Source organism: Schistosoma mansoni, chromosome 3 (genome assembly GCF_000237925.1).
Source record: "Schistosoma mansoni strain Puerto Rico chromosome 3, complete genome".
In the NCBI taxonomy this organism is placed as follows: Eukaryota; Metazoa; Platyhelminthes; class Trematoda; order Strigeidida; family Schistosomatidae; genus Schistosoma; species Schistosoma mansoni.
The window spans coordinates 21,129,774-21,151,502 of record NC_031497.1 but is presented as its reverse complement, the minus strand read 5'-3'; the positions used below and the strand labels follow the sequence as shown (position 1 = coordinate 21,151,502).

Genomic DNA, 21,729 nt, shown 5'->3' with positions numbered 1-21,729 from the left:
TTTGATAGGATTAAACTATTTATCAAAAAGAACAAAAAAGAAAGGGAAAAAATGATTTGTTTGACTGATTGATTGATTCATTAATAAACATTGGATTGAATGTTGAATAGGGCGGTAGGTAGATCATCAATTCAGTTGATCATAATAATTATAAATTAAGAGAAGAAAAAACTCTATGACAGAAGAGGATATATATATATATTTGCTGAAAACAAGAGTTTATTTACATAAAAGAAAGATGAATATATCTACATCAAGGTGTGGTATGTGCTACTGATGTTGACAGATTTAAGTAGTATATATCATCAATTGAAAGTGATGATGAATATAATGATAAGTTTAAGCTAATGAAGTATGAACTGATTGATTAACATTAAATAAGAATAATATATTAGTAAAGATTCAGCGAAGTGAATTTGAAGTAAATCCAACGTTTCGCTTGACAATCTGGTCCAAGCTATTTCAAGGAATTATAATCAAACACCAAAATTATCGAATATAAATAGGTACATGGTTCTTCGTTTCATTGTACACTGAATAGGTCATCCAATTGACGTTAAAAATGTCTAAACTAGGTATGTGTAAGAGATGTGTGATGTGAAATAATAAGCGTTATTATAACATATTGTATAGAAATTTGATTCACAATATATACTGTCTCTTGTTGCTGAATTTTTAAGAAAATATACAATTTTAAATATATATGATATGAATCATATATGTCACAGCATGTATAAAATAAAGACAAATAAACAAAATAAAGATAAGAGAGTAAAATTTGAAGAGGAAGAATGTAATCAACTCGGCGCTCAAATACTGTGAAACTATTCGCTCTAATTTAGACGAAAGTTCTTAGATATGATTGACTAGCATTTCGAAATTCAATTCATTCGCTACATACAACACTAGCTATATTCAGTGTCGTCTGTAGGTAACTGGGTAAACTTTAAATTCAGTTCAACTTCATGAGTCACCAATTCACACTAGAACTTCCGGAACTCGAATCCTGGGTTCCATTAGTTTAGTTGCGCCATAACTAAGCCAAGACATGGCATCAGTCTATACGTAGCTGAATAACAGACTAAATAAAATCGGTAGCTGTAAACCAATGGTTGGATATATTAAATGATATGGTTGAGAGTCAGGTTCAAAAGCATGGGTGCATTCAATCTCTGCCTTCCAGTCAATTCAGAGTTTTCAAATCATCGCATACTTCTTATTCCATAGACTCACTCTTCTTCTCGCGCGAGACTGTAGGTACTGGGTTCGAGTCTCGCATGAGGTATCGTGGATGAGCAGTGTTGAGGAGTCTCCTACTAGGACGAAACGGCCGTCCGGTGATTCCAAGTTTCCAGTGGTGGTCTAGCTTAGATCAGCTCGTGATTTCAACCATGAAAATACAACAATCTCCACAAATTCCCATACTGATAAAAAACAAAACAGTAACTCAAATAGAAATAGGGAAAAAACATACAATATAAAAGTGTAATGAAGCATAACTAGATTGAGCACAATTATTGTAGATTTGCTTTAGTAGAATTACGTTTTCTAATCTGAATAGCCTAATTAGAAAGCATTCATTATTGTTCCAGACAATATCATCAGTAAAACTGTTTAGATATTAGATATTTAAGTATTTAAGGACAATTTATGACGTATAAGATTATCATAATGAACTGAATTTATAATTATAGAAGTATCCTTAAGGTTGTAGTTTTTTATTGAAGTTGATGTTCATAATCTAATAAGATAGAACAACAACAATATATTAACAATTCAATCAAAACGTGAAACCATCGAAAAAGCTACAGAATTGATTCAATCGACGTACATTTTTAACCATGAATAACCAAACTTTTAAACTGTTATTCTAATTTCATTCGATATTTTGAATCATACTCCAAGCAAACAATTTGGCATTTATCATAATGATATACAGTACTGGAAAACTGTTCTCCTTACAAAAATTGGCATAACATCTATGAACGAAACGAAAGGAACATCGATGGAATCACTAATATCAGGACTTATTGCAGAAGCAGTGATGCAGAAACTGGAAGCCTCGATCTTACCAGTGATCAAGTCAAAAATTAGGATTTATTATGTGGACGACATATTCGTCATCGTCTTGGATTTGTCAATCATCAGAATCGACACAGGAAAACTGGAGACTCAAGTATATAGGAAGCCGACCCATACAGATCAAATTCCCAATCACAAAAGCAACAACCAAAGAGCTCACAAAATCAACTGCGTACAAATTCTGTTCAAGAGGGCGAGGACATACTGCAACACACTTGAAGCGTGGAAAAATACCTGAAGACTATCTCTCAAAAGAAATGCTACCCGATCAACTTCATCAAAAAATCAGTTCGAGTTGCCATACCACATTAGCACAGAGATGCGGTTTCAATTCAAATTCCATAGTGCTAGAAGTAGTAAGAGTATAAGCAGTAATTAGGGTTTGAAGATGTAATTCAAGGAGTATAATCCAGTGAAATAAACTTGGAAGGAGAAAAAGATATAGACATGAAGAATTCAGAAGATTAGAATTTGGTAGAACACAAAGAGTGGATGCACCTTCGCCATTGCAAACGATTTTGAGCCTTGTCATTCAAGGTCTCTAACCATCGATTGTTATCATCTCGCGAATCAGAACCAGGTAGTCTACACCTACCGACATGGCTCAGTTCACTTGTCAGTGACTTCATGGATTTGTGCCACATTTTGGTCTGGCCGCCCCTAGCTTTCTTCCAATCTACTCCTACAACATAAAACATCTCATGTCGAGGCATTCGATGGTTGGGCATACGTAATACGTGTCCCAGCCATCTCAGCTGACGAAGTTTCACTACTTCATCAATCGATTTGCCATCCTTACCTAGTACCCGTTTCCTAACGGCTACGTAATCTTTATTCATCAAACCTGAATAGAATTAACATATAAATGAGTGTGTTTGTTAAAAGTAGCTGTCGTGTAGTTTGAAGGGTGAATGAAATCTTTATCTTCTATCAATTTTTTGCCATCTCCCCTGTGTATCGTATAAATATCAAATTTCCCTTCTATTTCAAGTTCAGTATGCCACAATTATAACAAATAAACATCTTTTAATTACCTAAACAATGTAATCGGAGCGAAAATTGTTAAAAAATCATTAAAATATGGACTATTTACTGAACTATAAATCTAGTCCTATCAAGTATATACCGTTCATCTTATGTATCATTCATCATTAAACAAAAGAGGACAGTAATAAAGTCAATTACTACCTTAAATAAACAAGTCATAAAAATATTATTTTTAATCACAGAAAATTTCACGCTGGTAACAGCATAAACTGTTCGAATGCATTATTATTATTACTGTTTCTTTTTGCAACGATACATCTTATTTCCAAACAGAAAAAAAGGAAACAAATACAAAAAAAATGAAGTACACACATGGTCACGTACACACACGCACACACTGAAGAGGGGATACAAGCAATAAAACTTCATAACTCATATCTAACCAAATGTAAACAAAACAAAATCAAACAAATGAAAAGAACCAAATAAAAAATATAACAATAAGAGAGAAACAAAACGACAAGATGATTCGTACTTGTAACGATGATGATTCTAAACCGGAACCATTGCATAGCATGATTAGTTCAGGACTTTGTTCATTACCAATGAATAAATCAATTGCAGCTTGACGAGTAATTTCACGGAGACGTAAATAATAACTGGAAGACAATGATATCAGCAACATTGATCATAAATATAAAAAAAGGAAAAAATGAAGTAGAATAATTAATATTAACCAAATATCATTGAGAAACAAGTGTGTGCGACAGGAAAGAAAATTCCCAATTCTCAGCAAGACAAACAGGTCACTTTATCGTCTTCATTGACCTTACTGATGACATACAGGTAAATAATATTCACAAACCCACAATACTACTAAAATTAGTAAACTTTAAAAAAAGAAATCTCTTAAGTTCTAGTAAGAAGCCATGACCCATGGAATACAAACGAAATTGGATATAAGACAAACATCAACAATAGTAATAGATGATAGTTTTCCAATATCATATGTTGACTAAAGATAGAAATATAAATTGTATATCACTCTAGTCGTCTAAATGTGTATACATTTTTTGACAGGTTTCAAATAGAAGAAAAACAGTTATTCACTACTATGATTTTCAATAGTACTCTAAATTATATACTTCATAGTGTACTTAACAACGCTGCTGTACAGAAAAAAATTAATCTATACAGAAGTCGTTCTCATTTATGGATAAGTTTAAGTTGATGCAATTACATAAACAATAATAGTAGTTTATTCATATGAAGATTAAAAAAAAACAGAACAACTTCAGTTGCCTAATCATTAAATTATTCTAGTCCATTGGATAATGTACAATAGTAATCAGAAGCTTTCAAGCAAAAAAAGAATTATTTGATAATGAGAAGAGTGAAACAAAGTGTATATTTATTGAAGCAGATAGTATAATTATAAGTTATAGGATAATATATAAAATGATACATTCATGGTGTAATAACTATTAGATACATACACTTTATCATGATTAGGCAATTTATGATAGAAGCAGATAAGTTTACCAAAATCAGTCAATCAGTCAGTCAGTTACAACGTAGAACTTCGTACGTACGTACATCAGTTCGAGTTACCATACCACATTAGCACAGAGATGAAGTTGTCGATTCAAATCCCATATTGGTAGAAGTAGTAAGAGTATAAGTACTATGTGAAAGATAAGGGTTTGAAGATGTTATTGAAAGAGTATAATACAGTGAAATAAATTTGGAAAGAGAAAAAGGATAGGGAAGTTTACCAAAATATTAAAACATATTAGCGTTCACAATAAATAGGTTGCAGATTCAAATCCCATCCTACTTAATTTACTAGCTCACATGTTAATGGAATAATTTAAAGGTAAATACACAAAAATGTACTTTGATTGATAGGTTATAAAGACTGACGACTAGGTTAATTTTCAATTTTCAGTTCAAGTGATATCTAGTTAGAGATATAATAAATTCTTTTTTGACCCAGTTATAGCTGTCTCGTTTCAGTTGTATCTCATAATCAGTTTAAATGATCTCTTAAATCCGGCTTCATTTATATTAAATTCCTGTCTTACAGGTACAGTTCTTGAGGTCACATCAACTGGAGACGAGCTTTTGGTAAGTGAAAAGGATTTTCATCTATTATCTTTGTTTTATATCTTGCATTGAACCATATCGATTTTGTTCAGTCATAACAATGAGATATATACACTAATTGAAATCACGGAGTGTTTGCCTAACTTTTAGGGCTGATAAAATTCTGTCGACCATTATCAAAGAATCGGCAATGTAATACAGTCCTATCATTCATCAATCAATTAGTGTTCACATTGTATACAATTCAACACTTATATTATATGAATTCGAAAGCAGAAAAACTTCACAAAGACGAATAACGTCTTTTGTATTTCTTTATACATTATATATACTTGACAACAGTATACAATTAGAATCTACCATAATTCATGATCAGTAGAAAGAGAGCACTATTCATCAAAAATTGATTATAAATGTCACAAATATCTAAAATTTAGATAATAGTTAAATATATTCTATCGAATATTAATTAATCAATCCATTTATGGAAGAGAATGAGTATAGAAGATTATCATTGGTGAACTGTATCTTACATCAACTAACAACAACTCTATGTACGATCATATTCTTAAATAGTATGAATATATACCCACTAAGACAAGGTGCAAAAATATAGGATATTCGATCAAAGAAAAAATCAATATTTGAAAGCGTGAGTCAATTGAAGCTAGACCACCATGGGACTCCTCAGCAATCAATATATATATATATATATATATATATATATATATATATATATATATATACCTTAATCATTTGATGATATGTGCATACTGTGCGTATTGCCTCGATATTGCTTTAATTCAAAAGCATTATTAGCAAAGATGGATAGTGGCTATCTAATTGGATAACGCGATGACGTTCGAAGCGAATGTTACTGGGTTCGAGTCCCAGAGTGAATGAGATGCAGGTACATCCAACTGATGAGTCTCGAATAGGATGAAACGCGCGTCCTGGATTCCACCGCTAGCCACTGTCTATCTTTGCTTATAGAACCAATTTAGTTCCGATGGATGAATGAAACTCAGTAGAAGATGGTATACACTAAATTGTTGATTGATTATTCGTAAACTTGTTTAGTATTTGTAATATTATTACAATTGTTACATTCTCGAGCGAGAAATGCTCTTAGAGATCATTTACTAGGAGGTATTGTTACTTCTAAAAAAGTTAATTATTTTCACATACAAAAAGAACAAAAAAGAGGGTCACTGAATGAGAAAAGTAGTTGTTTTTGAAGTTGTCAGATTCTCTGAGTTGAATAATTTAATTGCCAGGTAGCTTTTATAGTGGATCGAGAATGCTGGTGGGCGGTCTATGCTCCTACACGAGGGGTAACAGGTGTAAGTGAGTGAGCTTTTATAGTCGTTTTAAATAACATTATCAGCGCCAACTTCAAATCCATGAAGTTACGGACAAGTGAACTGTGCCATGTTGGTAGGTGTAGACTACCTGGTTGAGATTTGCGAGAGGATAGCAATCGATGGTTAGAGACCTTGAATGACATGGCTCAAAATCGTTTGCAATGGCGAAGGTGCATCCACTCTTTGTGTTCTCCAAAATTCTAATCTTCTGAATTCTCCATGTCTCTCTTTCAAACCCTAATCTTTCGGATTACTGCTTATACTCTTGCTACTTCTACCATTATAGGATTTGAATCGACAACTGAATCTCTGTGCTAATGTGGTATGGCAACTCGAACTGATATACGTACGTACAAAGTTCCACGTTGTAACTGACTGACAGCGCCAACTTCATGTCGCTAATGTTGTACATAAAACAACAATAAAATCTTATTGAATAAATCATCTAATTCAAAGAAATTAGCAACATTCAAAGCATCCATTTGAATTGTTTATGATGAAGAGTTATCAAGAATGGAATCATTCGTGAAATACAGTACATAAACATCACTACATATAAATATTATTTCGATTGAATGAACTATGTATGTATTAGAAATATTGTTAAATTTTAGACACTACAATTAAACATAGACGTTACCATTAAGCTGGGTATTTTTTTTTATTTTTAAAAAGTCATATGGAGCCAAGGATAATACTCAGGAAATAAATTAACAAACGATTTATTTTCTCTAATTTTGATCATATGATAGATATATATTAAACAAGCCAAATTAACAGGTTTATTCCAAATTATTATTTAAGTTATTAATGAATATTATACTTAAGAGTTGATCACACGACAATCTGATGAAATTAGGTTTATGGGATAAATTCTGTCTACCTTTTTATTTCACCAAAGCCTGATGTTGGTCAGCTACTGCTTAACAAAAAAAAGGGGGAATTCAAGCATATACACACTGAACTATACATAATGGTACATCGATTCACGTTCCTTATTGATCAAGAGAGAGCTATAGAAATCTTAATCAACAAGAATTTATGATTATGAGATTTTTCAAGTAAAGTATAAGAACGATAAAAAGAATAAACGAATAAGTTGATCAGCCAGTGATTCATATTGGAATTGAGATGAAAGTGTTTGAATCTACATTACATTATGAATTGTGTTAATTAATATTACCTTAATTACTTGTTCCTTAAGTATGTGGATGATATTGTCTTATTGTCTGAAGAAAAAACCTTACTGCCGTCACACCTCCGTGTAGTCAGCGGTACGACTTCGCCTTCGAACCTTGGGTTTGCTGCTTTTAGTCTTACCGCTCTTCAACCGACCTGTCTGGAATGATAGGATCTTGAGAAACGATTGTCCCAGCCAGTATAGCTCGACAGGTTCATCACGATAGGCAAGCCCGACCACCACGTCAAGGTAACAGCAACGGTCAAGAGTGTACAGTGTACATGATATTTAAGATAGAAGCATAAGTTTTCGAATGTGTAAAAGACAATCATGTCATTAGTTTTCAGCTTTGTTTTAACTACTAGTCAACATTTTTTCTAGGTTTATCATCAAGTCAAACAAACATTGTTTACAAGAAATTATTCAATTAAAGAAACTTCAGCTGAGAAGATGAAGATCAACAGTTTTTGTTTATATTTGAAAAATTAATGAACTTTGAATTCAGTTCAACTTCATGAGTCACGACTTCATACTAGAACTTCTGGAACTCGAATCCTGGGTTCCATTCAGTCTAGTTGTGTCATAACTAAGCCAAGACATGGCATCAGTCTACAGGTCGCTGACTATCAGACTAAACCGAATTGGTAACTGCAAATCAATGGTTGGATATGTTAAATGATATGGTTGAGAGTCAGGTTTAAAAGCGCGGATGCATTCAATCTTTGCCCTCCAGTCAATCCAGACTTTTCAAATCATCACATACTTCTTATTTCATAGACTCATTCTTTCTTCTCAAATATTATTGTCTATGCCAAGTGTTTTCTATTATTGCTCATACTGTTAGTACTTCTACTACTCTGGGACATGATAATTTCATCTCAATGTTTCAAAGTTGTGTGACGAATCGAACAGATGTACATATGTACCAGGTTCTGCATTGCTTATGACCGGTTGACTGAGTTGTGAGCTTGTGTTGTGTGCTACTGGTGTTGACAGATATAAGTAGTATATATCATCAATTGAAAGTGAAATAACTGGTGGCAGAAAGTTGAGGAAATCGAAGAGAAGAGAACGAGAACAGAGAGTGATTGTATGGAAACGAAGGAATAACAAAGCTTGATACAATTGATGGATATTTTGCAAATGAAGTATTAACTGTATGGTTCTCAGATTTTACTAAGAGATTTTATAATTTTTTATTCAACTATACTTGATTGTCCCCCACTTGTTCTTGTTCACTACACATCTATCGTGAAACTAAGACAAGACAGACGTCTAAAGTTGCTTGGTTTTCAAATGTTCACCAGATAATGTCGCATCATGATAAATTCTGACATTAAATTAATCTCCATAAATCAAATCAGTTTTTCAAATACTCAGTTGACATCATGTTAAAAAAGGAGGAAATTATATTTACCGACTAACTGAATAAACACCATCACGCATTAGACCATTTACTGTTCGTGAACCAGTTCTTGTATAATCACCCTATAGAGATACAACACAAAAGAAAGATAAATGTTTTTATCGATGTATTTCATTAAATGTTAGACAGTAATTGACTACTTAACGTCATTTAATCTTGACTTATTGAACAGTTATCGACTAAGTAGTAGATTCATTGGAACACGTAACTGAAGAGGAACACTAAAACAAATCGTCCTGCCCTTTTCAAAAGAATTTCCATGCATAATGAGTAGATGAATGTAATACATATTGACGTAATACACTTCCAGCAATCAGTGGTTATCTAACTTGGATCGGTTAATAAACTCTATGGAATTGAACAATCTTCACAACCACATACTGATGATTATATATTTACTGGTCGAGGTATTCTATATGAAAACTAAAAAATTGATATTTTGATTGAAATCATGAACTGATCGATGTTAGACTGCCATTGAAAACCTGCAAGTACTGGTTTTCAGTGGTGGTCTAACATTGATCGGTTCGTGATCTCAATTAGAAATCAAAAATCCCAACAACCTTATACTAATAAAAGTCGATAGTTGGAAATATAGGAGAGTGCAGAGGGAGAAAGCTAGAGAAACAAGTGAAATATATGAAGTAACAACGTTTTATATTAGCACTGACATTAAAAATGGACTAAGGATTACTAAGGCAGATCCCAAATAGAAAAATATCGTCGTTTTTGGATTCATAAAGGAGGCCTAAATTTTCTGATAGCTAGAGTATCTACGGACTAAAAAATGATAACTTTACAATTTTTATATAATAATCTAAAAAAGTATTTCAGAGCTAATCCTATGAGCTTTCTCAAATACGTGATTGGTTATAGAAAGGTACAGTTCCATTCTTTATCCACTTAACCTTTCATATTGGGATGTGCTCTACTTATACAGACGGTATGAAGTTAAATGCTTACCAACGTTCTCACACTTATTAAACAGGCCAATGGCTGTCGGGACTTATGAGCCCACCGAATAACACATTGGTGTTTGAAGCGAAAGATACTTGGTTCAAGTATCAGTGCGAACATCAGCATTTGTGATGTAAGCACATCTCAGCAAACAAATCGCAAATAGGAAGAAACGCAAGTCCTGGATCTCACTATTAGCTACAATGCAATTGAGCTAAAACTTAAAATTGTTTCGATAAATGAATACTCAATTCGGTTGTATAAAATGTATTCACACAAATACAGCACACTTCTTTTCAAATCAACAGACACTGTCTTTCCAATACACTTTTTATTCAAATTAGAAAACAACTCATGATTTTTTAACCGGATTACCATGACAAATAAGATGTTATTCTACAACTCTTTGCAAATACATGATCGTATACAAACTTTCGAATACAAAACAGTAAGTACTGTGTAGTGAGTACATTCCTTATCTGATATTCTAGAACGAACTGATTCACTATATCATAGTTTGACCCAACTATATATTCCATAGTCAGAACCAAGTATCAAGATATACGTATAACTATGTTACTTATGACTAATTTCATCATTAACCCACTAAAGTACATCAAAAGTTAGTGTTTCGAATGATCATATTGACTACTTCAACTGACTAACTGTTTGTAGACCTATGATTTAGACAGAATTCGAATCTCTGACGTAGTTGTATGAACACAACCTGAAACTAACTGACAGAACCCCTTAATTTTAAATTACTAAAATTTAAACCAATTATACTACACAATCCGCTGAATTGTCTATACACTATCTAATAAGCTCTCAAGGTTGTTAAATTCACAAAACTGTGACGAATGTTGTAACACCACAGTAGCTTTATAAAGAATATCTCCTGAATGAAGTGGTTATTTAAAGATCATGATTTTTAAATTTTTATACCATTTGGGCAACTATTAATATTCACGGCTTAAAATGACCAAATTAATTCTGAATAAAAATGATATGGCAAAAGGACGGGGAAAGAAAGAAAATTAAACAGTATTATGTTGGAGATTTAGATGAAAAATGAATAATTCTACGACATTGAGACATATTTTGAACCATATTATAGAAGGTTTAAAGATGTCAATATCGATTATCCCTAGAATTTCGGACAGGAAGTTTGGACTTCTTGACAAAACTCAGAAAACAAGTTAGCAACTTTATGGGTTGATAAAACCTCTTAGCTAATCTATCAATAAATTCCCTCAATATGTTCCTATGTGTATTACACGAAATCATTTATTTTAGACTATAACATTCAACATAACATTTAGGCTGATCAGATTTGGATTAGTACACATTGAATTTTAAATCTATATGCTATGATACTGTGTCTATATGATTAGAAACAGTGGAATGTTAGAAATCTTAGGAATACACCTTGTTATGAGTATTGTCTTTACCATTATCATATCCCACCGTCAATACTAAATAGAGAAAACTTACACTATTGAATAAGGCAAAACATTTTTATATATAGGGGGATGACAAAACTTAATAGCCAAATATTTTTATTATAAACGATTTTTGCTGATGGTAGCCAATGAAATCAATATTTCAATCTTATCATCAACAAAGATTGAACTTATAATTAAGATTAAAATTACCATATGCTTCAGCATCACCAACATGGTATTGGTACTGAATATCAGCAGTCTTTCTGAGACAACAATGAAAGAACGCAAGGAGCGGCTAAACACCCTCAATTCCGACAGGCCAGATTTCCAAAGCATATAGCAAAACACTTCTCACTGACCCATTACAGATCTGACCTTTTAAAGCTAGTCTAATATTATGAAAACGTCAAATATGACTGTGATTGACTTAAGGAGCTCTAGTTTTCACTAAACATAGACTGATTTCATCTGTCATGTCACTGCTACAGCTCATACAATTGCCCGAATACATACTTTTAACGTCTCCCATTCAATAATGACTGAATACAAGCACATACTCATGTCAGTCTTGTAGTAATATTTTGCATTTAGATGTAAATTACATGTTCAATAATTAAGTAGATTTTAGATAGCTTGTTATATCAAGACGAATCAATCAAAATCTATACACTGAGAGTGGAAGCACCTACTCATTGTTAAATACTAATTAAATTGAATCTTCAATAGACAGCTGACAACTTCATTATTATTATTATCAATTAAATAAAGAGATTACATTGTAGACTTTATAATTTGAGTAGAGAATAATCAACAACAAAAAAAAACATTTGCATAATTAGATAAATAAGAATAATTTGTCTTTCATGATGATAATCATTGGGGAATTCCCTATTCAGAAGTAGTGTATTCAAGTCATATAATATACAAATATCTTAAGGGCATTTATTATACATACATGATCGTGTAAAATCCTTAGGATTACTATTATTATTAATATTACTTCAATGATTAATATAGTTTGAGTAACGACGAATTTCACGTAAGGCTATTGTTCCAGGACGATAACGATGTGGTTTTTTAACACTACTTGTAGCTGGTGCACTTTTCCGCGCAGCTTTAGTGGCTAGTTGCTTCCTGAGAGCCTTCCCATTTGTACTCTTGCGAGCAGTCTGCTTCGTGCGCGCCACGACTGAGTACATTGTAATTAATATGAATAACTTTTATAGTAGAGAGAAAGTTAAACAAAATGAAATGTAATTCACATGATACTACTCAACTAAAGACATCTATAAGAAGAAAATAAGGGAAAAAATGAACAGACAAGAGAAAACATGAACAAAAACACATAAACATACATATATACAAAACCTAACTTACTTTCATTGCACTTGTCCCTGCATAAATTCGACTGATAGCATCGCCATTTGTTGCCCACATATGTTGAACTGTACGTAGAAATTCAGTGGGTAAACATTCTTCTGGGCCTAATAAACCAATTTTTTTCAACTATCATATTAGTAGAATTGTGGAATTGAAAAGTGATAATGAAAGCAAACAAAAAAAAAGGTAACGGTTGATTACTATAATTAGAATGAAGTGAGACAATGTAAACATCTGTTGCTAAGAGACAACTCTGTTATTTTTAGTAGTATTATACTCATTGTCTAGATAACTTCTAATTGTAGTTAGCGAAGAAATAAATCATAAGTTATGGATAAACTTTTTAAAAAACATCTTAAGCATTAACATTACTCTATACATTTTATTGGTTCATTGAATTTCGAATAACATCCTATGTTTAGTGTCAATGATAATAACATAATTTTGACTTGTTTACTTTTCTTCTTTCAATGTGTTGACGTGAATTGAGGTCACTTGGGTCGATATATATTTCTGATAGCATCTACGTTGTTTATGATGGACTTTTAAGTTATGTAAGTAATAATATGGTGTGGTCTACTTATATCCATATAAGTAGTATATGGCGATGGTCAGGCATAGAATGTATTTTGGCAGAAGACTGATAAAGAAAGAACTGAAATGAAGCGCAATGGGTAGGAAAATACATGAACAATGGAATTAGAGAAGACGGACTGATATTTAGCGAAAGAACAGTGAAAATTGAGACAATCGATTGTTATTTTGCAAATTAACTGTTTGCTCTATGGTTAACAGAATTTAGTGAGATAATCTGTAATTTCTGCTCAAATACATTCGATTGTCCGCAAACGGTGTTCTATTCACAGCAATATTATATTACAAAAATGTCATGACTATGAAGCTAATTGAGAATGTAGACATGTTGTGTAGGAATTATTAATAGAAAGCTGGGAAAGCGATAACATGTTTTGTAAATTAATCATTATTATATTTAAAAAAAAGGAAGTTATTCAATAAATGGAGCATAATCGTTTTTATTCATAAACCAACTTAAACCAAAACTTATGATTTACACCTCCCAAATTTAGGGTTAAAGCATATATACATAATAAGTGGATTAGATCAGTAACACTACTTATCTTGTTTTATCATTCTTAATAATCACTGAGATCAACATACTGCTTTCTTTAGTTTCATGTCAGTTGAAGACTTTACAGGGTGAAAACTTAATGTCGATCTCTCATCTATATAATTGTTGGATAATAGACAACTAGAGAACAATTGAGAGCCCGCCAGTCTGTTCCTCTAAAAGTGTCCCATCCATCAATGATTTACCTAATTTCAAGACAGATTTACTATACACTGACTTTTTAATCTCAGTCTTGAAATGGTGGATACAATTCGTAGTTAAGATCGAAGCACTTAGTAGTATTATGTTTTCTGAGCCATATAGTTTAATTAGGGAGTTTCGTCAATTCTTTTTTTAAAATGAAGCCATCAATGCCCACTTCATGCAAGAAAACACATATTTACTTGAAGTAGGGAAAGAATGATGTCCAAATCAACAACTTAAATTTTCCACAACTAAATCATCCAACTTAAACAACAAAGCATCATTAAAATGAGGTCCGTTTATTGTGTCTCTCCTTCTCTAAACTATTGTATTAATTTTAATTGTGTATGATCTATATCAAATGTAATGTAATCCTTTTTTTTTTGAATCCAGTAAAAGGGGTTTAATATTGACTGAAATTTGAACCTTTCAATAAAAGTAAAAGAAAAAGGTGTATGATGAAAAGGAACTATTTATCAATACACAGACAAATAAAGAAAGGAAAACAAGACAATATGAATGATTACAAACATGCAAAAAAAAAAGTAATCTGAAAATGAATCTCTAAGAGAGTAATATTTCAAAGAAACAAACAAACAAAAGAAGGAGAAGGGGTATACGTCTAAAAAAAGAAAGAATCTTTTCTAATTCAATAATGATATATATATTCACATGTATAATCATGTAAAATAAATGATTTAAAGAAAAGTATAAAAAATAATGAAGCTAATTTTATTATCAGAAGGGGGTTTTGTGGAAATTTCAGTATTTTCATAGTTAAAAGCATGAGTCAATTGAAGCTAGACCACCAAGGAAAATGAAATGACCGTCAAGCAGTGCTTCCAGGTTTTCCTTGGTGGTCTAATATGTCCAATATGTCACATTCAAGCACAACCGAAAACATCTGATATTACACAAGAAGAATTACAGTTCATGCATTATGTATGGATCGAAATGAATTATTTTGAAAGCTTTTTAACGAGAAATATCCACTAAGGGATAGTAGCAGTTTGTTTGAAGCTCGTGCCTCTCAAACTTCAAAATGAAGAGGATGGGAAAAAAAGGACAAGGAAAATGACTTTTGTATGTGAAATTTTAGTCGGATCACCATTATATCTGTTGTGCTTTGTCAATAAATCTCGACATCTTCACTGAAACTCTATGTGTGATAATTAAAACTGAACTATTGTTAAGTTGCTCAATCTTTACTGAAACAATATTTTAAACTCTAAATAAATTTGACAGTTCCTTCCTCTATCCAATTGAAAAGACGTATCATAAAGTAATAAATGACTTGACAGGTTCTTCAACCTATATACCTGTCTTAATGGAAATATTGAAAATGATAAACAGAAATAGACAGACACAGATATTGTTGGATATAGTTTGAAGTTAGAGTCTATAGAAATCCTACTAAACTTTTGTTTCATCTTCCACATACAATCAAAAAACTATACCCAAACTAACAGAGGAAAGATTGACAGATTTTTAGGGAAAACGCTTTTATGATAACATTTTCATAATTCTTTCATTTAGTGATGACATTTTATGCTTTATTTTATTTTCATAGTTGAAAGCGTGAGTCAGTTGAAGCTAGACCACCATGGAAAACCTGGAAGCACTGGACGGCCGTTTCGTCCTATTATGGGTTTGGTTGTTAGTTTGTTTTCCGTCGTATATATATATATATATATATATATATATATATATATATATATATATATATATCAATCCAGTTTTTATTGTTTCATAAGCAGGTCAATTGGGAAAATGGTAAGACTAAAAGCAAAGGAGAAGTCGTACAACCGACCGTAGCGACACTGCTTACCCATAATGAAACGGAGAATTCGTAAAAAGTCGACTATAAAAGCAACACACCTTACTTGTTCACCAGATGACCATTACTGACAATAAAGACTTTAAAGTATAGAGTTAACACATCAAGAGCTAGTTAAAAATAGGACGATTGTAACCGGGCTCAATAACTTATTCCTTGGGTTCTGTGGCTACATTCCCATGTCTCCAAGAACACTATTAATTCAGCTTACTTTTCAGGTAGAAATATCATTCCACAGTATGGAAAGATATGAAGCGACAACCACTAAAACATCTCCAGGTAGGCGCGGGATCACATTCGCTTTTGACTTATCAATATTTCTTTTGTTCCCACTGCTAATAATTAACGTATGTTTCTATTTTCATTCCCACTAAACACCATGGCTAACTATTCAATCTCATGAAATTTTATTTTTGGTCTCCTTAAACTGCGCTCCAAAATACATGTATTGTTGTGTTTATTACTACTGGGGATCCAACCCAGGACCCTTGGTCTCGTGCAGAAACGGTAACTTGTAGACAAATTGACCGCCATCCAGTGGTCTACATGATTTACTTCAATCAAATCGTAATATCACGCAACCCTCTTCCAATGTACTTGTTGGGTAAAATTCGACATAGTAAAACTCTACTGCTCACGGCTTCTCACTATAGCTCCAGAAATATCTCCCAAAAGTAGTCACTATTGAGCACATGATATGTTAACATTTTCAATCCATACAAAAACTCACACCAATGATAAATAATGATTTGATTTACCTGAGTTGTAATCATGACAACAGCGAACATACATTGAACTAAGTTTGTACGATCTAAGCAATCTAAACAGTTCACATGAAATAACCATCTTTGTTCACATATTACACCATTATGAGTAATCCTAGAAAAGAATAATATAAATAGACGTAATCAACAATTATATTTAAATAGGTATTTAGTAACGTTATGGTAAATCTGAATAACGTTCTCATGGCGTTATTTAGCCTATCAATTATAGAATGATTAAGAAATTACACCGTATTGTATAAAGACAAATACCTGAGTAGTAGAAGTACTAACGGTATCAGTGGTAGTAGAAAACATTAGGTAGTGAGAATATGATTCGAGAGAGTAAGTCCATGGACAAATAGTGAATACATCTGCGCCACTGTGACTAAATATTAGGAATGTCATCCGACCCTTCCAATCATTGATCGGCGTATCGCACAAACCCTAACCGGGAAGCAGGCACCTACTAACTTGGGTCAGTCCGACAGTCAATGCCTTTACCGACTGATACCACGTCTTAGTTTGACCCTACTAGCTTTCGTCCAATCAACATCTGCACTAGAAAAAATAATGTATCAAGATAGACAGTGGTTGGGTATACATAATACATGTTCCAACCACCTTAGATTATGAAGATTCACTGTCTCGTCAACCGATTTGCTATTTTACATTTGAGAGTACTAGGTATAGACAGTAGATCGTTAATGGTTATGATAATTATTTCAACCTGCCTTTGCGATTCACAGTAGAGTTATGCAATTTCAATTTCACATTCGGCTGGGAACAGAAACATAAAGTTTTTCTGTGGACGTGATATGTTTAGGTACTTATTTATTTAAACACATAAACACTGTTACAAGGATGCACTAAATAGATATGCGCCACACGAGTCATTCGACTTGTGTGATGGCTGAAATACTGCCCGTATACCCAAACCGAAGCAGGTGGTTTTCTTAGGGCGCCACTCCCCGAGCCCTTAACCTAGAAGTCTAATCCAGAAGTCAGCGGAGCAACGTCAGGAGATACCGTCTCATGGTAGCCGGTGACCAATAATAGGTTCATACGCCAATTTCTCCCTCAGGATCCTGGAACCCACATTTACCAGTGGTTTGGAATTAGGGTTTTTCAACTCCCCTAGGTTGTGTCCTCCATATCTACCAACCCGATTAAAGCTCTGGACATTAGTTTTTTATCCTCTTAATCTCGTAAACAACGCCCCCACCGCGAGAAGGCAGTGAATATGACTTCCCTGTCAGTGGCTGTATACGCGTGGCCCAACAAGAGCATTTCAAGAGGGAAAGCGGACTCTCCTCACCCTCGGTCGTACCAGGGCGTTCGGGGGCCAAATTAGAATCCAGTGATCCGCACTTCAAACTTCAGTCACTCTCCCAATTTAAACCAAACATCATGATTCAATGTTATAGACGAAATACTGAAACACTCTCATTTTGATTGACACTACAAGTGGCGTTAATTTGTGATGAAGAAATAATTTCAAAATATTATTTTAAGTACAGCTAACAATAGTAACAGTAGTAATGATAATAACGATATTGATACAGTAGCAGTATCTAAATGGAGATGAATAGATGGAATGGGTAAGGACTATTTATCATAGCCAGGATAGCTTTTTTAGAGACGTTCGTCTGAACGTAACCAGAAACAATCCGTGAACCTAAGTTTTGTGCTAGTTGGGCCTGATTAACCATCGAGATATCTGCAAAACTAAGGGAGCTGATGCGTCTCGTGCTATTCGGACTGATCGATTGATATTCCAATGAATATCTCACGATTCTCATCTTAATAAATTACTCAACAAAATAATCACAAAAATAATGACAATATTTAACAACTTACCAGCAATATTTAAAATTGCGAAATAAATCTTCAATACCGGATAAAAGAACTGAAGCATTTTGAAATTGAGAATTTCGACTGTGTCATAATACAGAGATTTATGTTGATGTATGTTAGATAGAATAGATAATATTTAAAAAAAAAACAAATAAATAAATAAAATTCACGATAGATAAAAGATTATCAATGAAAACTTGCTAAACACTAAAATGAAAACAATACTAATTAGGCAAAGATGGATAGTGGCTAGCAGTGGAGTCCAGGACGCGCGTTTCGTCATATTTGGGACTCGTCAGCTGGATGTACTTGCATCTCAGAGTCCATGTTCACTCTGGGACTCGAACCCAGTACCTTTCGCTTCAAACGCCATCGCGTTATCCATCCGACCACTAAGTCCTGATAGCCACTTGGTTGTGCAATGGGGTGAAGTTTAAATTCACTTGGTATCGTTTGTTTCTTTGAATCTTCCTATTGATGTTTAGGACTGCAACTGGTCAGTCTCTAATTGGCATATGCGCATACTGTGTGCATTGTCTCGATATAGCCTTAATTCACAAGCATTGTAAGCAAAGATGGATAGTGGCTAGCAGTGGAATGTAGGGCACCCGATTCGTCCTATTTGGGACTCATCAGCTGGACTGACCAGTTGCAATCCTAAACATCAATGGGAAGATTCAAACAAACAATACTAAGTGAATTTAATATTAATTAAATAGTGAGAACCATATATTTTAGACTGAAAACCAACAGAAAAATATTGGGATATTTAACCTGATTTCAAATTATCAGGATAACTATTAAATAGCTTATTGGGGGGATAAAGTTTACTAGAACTAAATGATTACATGGAAACGTAATGACATGATGAGATAATGACTGGTTAACAAATTTTCATGTACGAAAATAAAAGTTGAACTAGACAAGTCGAAAGATAATAGGGAAAAATAGTGTTGATCACATAACTCTGAATATAAAAACAATATTATGAAGGTAGATTCAATGTACGTACAAATTGTTTCTGATTAGACAATAGGGTACAGTAAAAGTTTTAAAGCTTCAGAAACCTTGAAAATTTGACCTAGACCACTTTTGAACAACTATATTTAGTAATGGAAGAAAATGAATGCTTTTTTCACTGCTCTCGTCAAGTCTGATTTGACTTTATTTATTTTGATAAGTGTACATCCACCCTAAATTGGAAATTATGATTACTACTCTCTATGCATTCCTGTTGGCATACATATGTGAAATGATTAACTTAGTGGAACATAACACAACCACTTACATGTCATTTTAATTTCTAACCACATTGATCTGATAACGATAAATCAGGGAGAGAAAAAAAGCACCTATTTTGATGCCGAATATTTTCTTCAATCGATTTACATTGTCAAAGTCTAAATGAGAATATTTGAATAATCAGAAATTTATATTGTTGAAATCATGAGTCAATTAAATCTAGACCACCATCGAAAACCTAAAGGCATTGGACGGCCGTTTCATCACACTGTGCGACTCCTCAGCAGTGCGCATCCACGATCCCGACTCGCGAGATTCGAACCCACGACCTATCAGTCTCGCGCGCGAACGCTTGACCTCTAGACCACTGAGTCGGTATCCAACGGTGTTAATGTCTAACTTCAACTGATCCACGAAATCGAGCGACGCATCCACCATTGTCTTCAGTGAGTTGCTTTCTCCCAACAGACCTGGTTGAACTCCACTGGTTACTGTTTCACACTAAAACTCCAGGAAATACCTCATAATAATGTTCACCTGTACAATTGTTATATTTAACTGGAACAGAACATTTGCTGTTGATCGTCATTTAAATAACTTAGGTAGCGTTATGTTTTAAGGATATAGATTTTCTATGAATGTAATTGCACGATACTATGGTAGTGAGATGAAATCATCTAATAACATCACCGCAAATATTGTTAAAATTCAAGGTTCTTACAGAAGAAAGATGCAGACACGTCTGGAAGTTAATACCAGGGAGATATATCAATAACTCTATACAATCCTATTCTTAACATCAGTGTATAATATTACATAATTTGTATATAAAATTAATGGCAAATTACAATATGCAAGATCTTATCAATGATACAATAACACTTTTCTTTCTCTACCATCAGTTTTCCTCAACAAAAAAATAAATGAAACATATCCAAGCCATAGGCATTTTATCTAATCAGAATGTAATCTATGTAACTAAGATTGATATATATATATATATATCAATTGGAAGGTTTTCGTTTTCGTATTTTAATTACTATATGAGCTAGACGAGAGGAGGAGAGATATATAGTGAGTGAGGTTAGGAGATGCGATAAAAAGTGTAGTAAAAGAGAAAAAACGTTTAACCAAGTGAATGAACTACTAATTGGCATACTTTGAACATTTGAATTGACTATTAGCTTTTCTACCCTCACGGCGAGATTCGAAAAAAAAAAATGTACGCAAACACACACACACTGATGACAAAACAATTATTTAACATATTCATCACGATTTTCAATGATTTCCTAGCTGATATGAGTATTAATTAGAAAGGAATATTTCTAAGAAGGGAAGTCAATTATGTCTTAATGGTATATAATCTAATTTCAACTGATCTTCCCTTTTTTTAAAAAAAAAAACAAGAGTAGAACCAGTAGTTAAACAATGAGGACTTGAAGGTTTCTTTTTATTAAAAATCTTAATGATGCAAAAATAGCTTTAATTAGACTATCACCATTTTTGTACTTCTAATTGATATGGAATTTATTAGATTTTAAATCCCAGTTCATATTGGAATATGATCTGAATCATTGTAGTAAATAGTTTATTCTGTGATTATACAGATTAGCGAAAAATCTAATGTTAAGAAACTTAAAAAATGTGCATAAAATGCACATAAAAAACGTATAAATCATTTCACTGACTAAAAGTTAACAAAACCTTCCCGAGTTCACTGTAAGAGTAACATCAGAAGTTTCAATGCCCTGGTACGGCCGAGAGTG

General features: G+C 33.0%; 1 protein-coding gene across 1 annotated transcript in view; it reads right to left on the bottom strand.

Annotated features, from left to right (window-relative positions):
* Positions 1–3,216: 3,216 nt before the first annotated feature.
* Smp_134830 (putative suppressor of actin (sac)) overlaps positions 3,217–21,729 on the bottom strand; it is a gene marked incomplete at both ends in the record, with an annotated part of 30,777 nt that continues 12,264 nt past the window's right edge. The window contains 6 exons of the mRNA XM_018799613.1: positions 3,217–3,270; positions 3,605–3,728; positions 9,137–9,207; positions 12,925–13,053; positions 16,856–16,976; positions 18,722–18,799. Coding sequence (XP_018651384.1) covers positions 3,217–3,270; positions 3,605–3,728; positions 9,137–9,207; positions 12,925–13,053; positions 16,856–16,976; positions 18,722–18,799 — 577 coding nt within the window. The remainder of the gene's footprint in view (positions 3,271–3,604; positions 3,729–9,136; positions 9,208–12,924; positions 13,054–16,855; positions 16,977–18,721; positions 18,800–21,729) is intronic.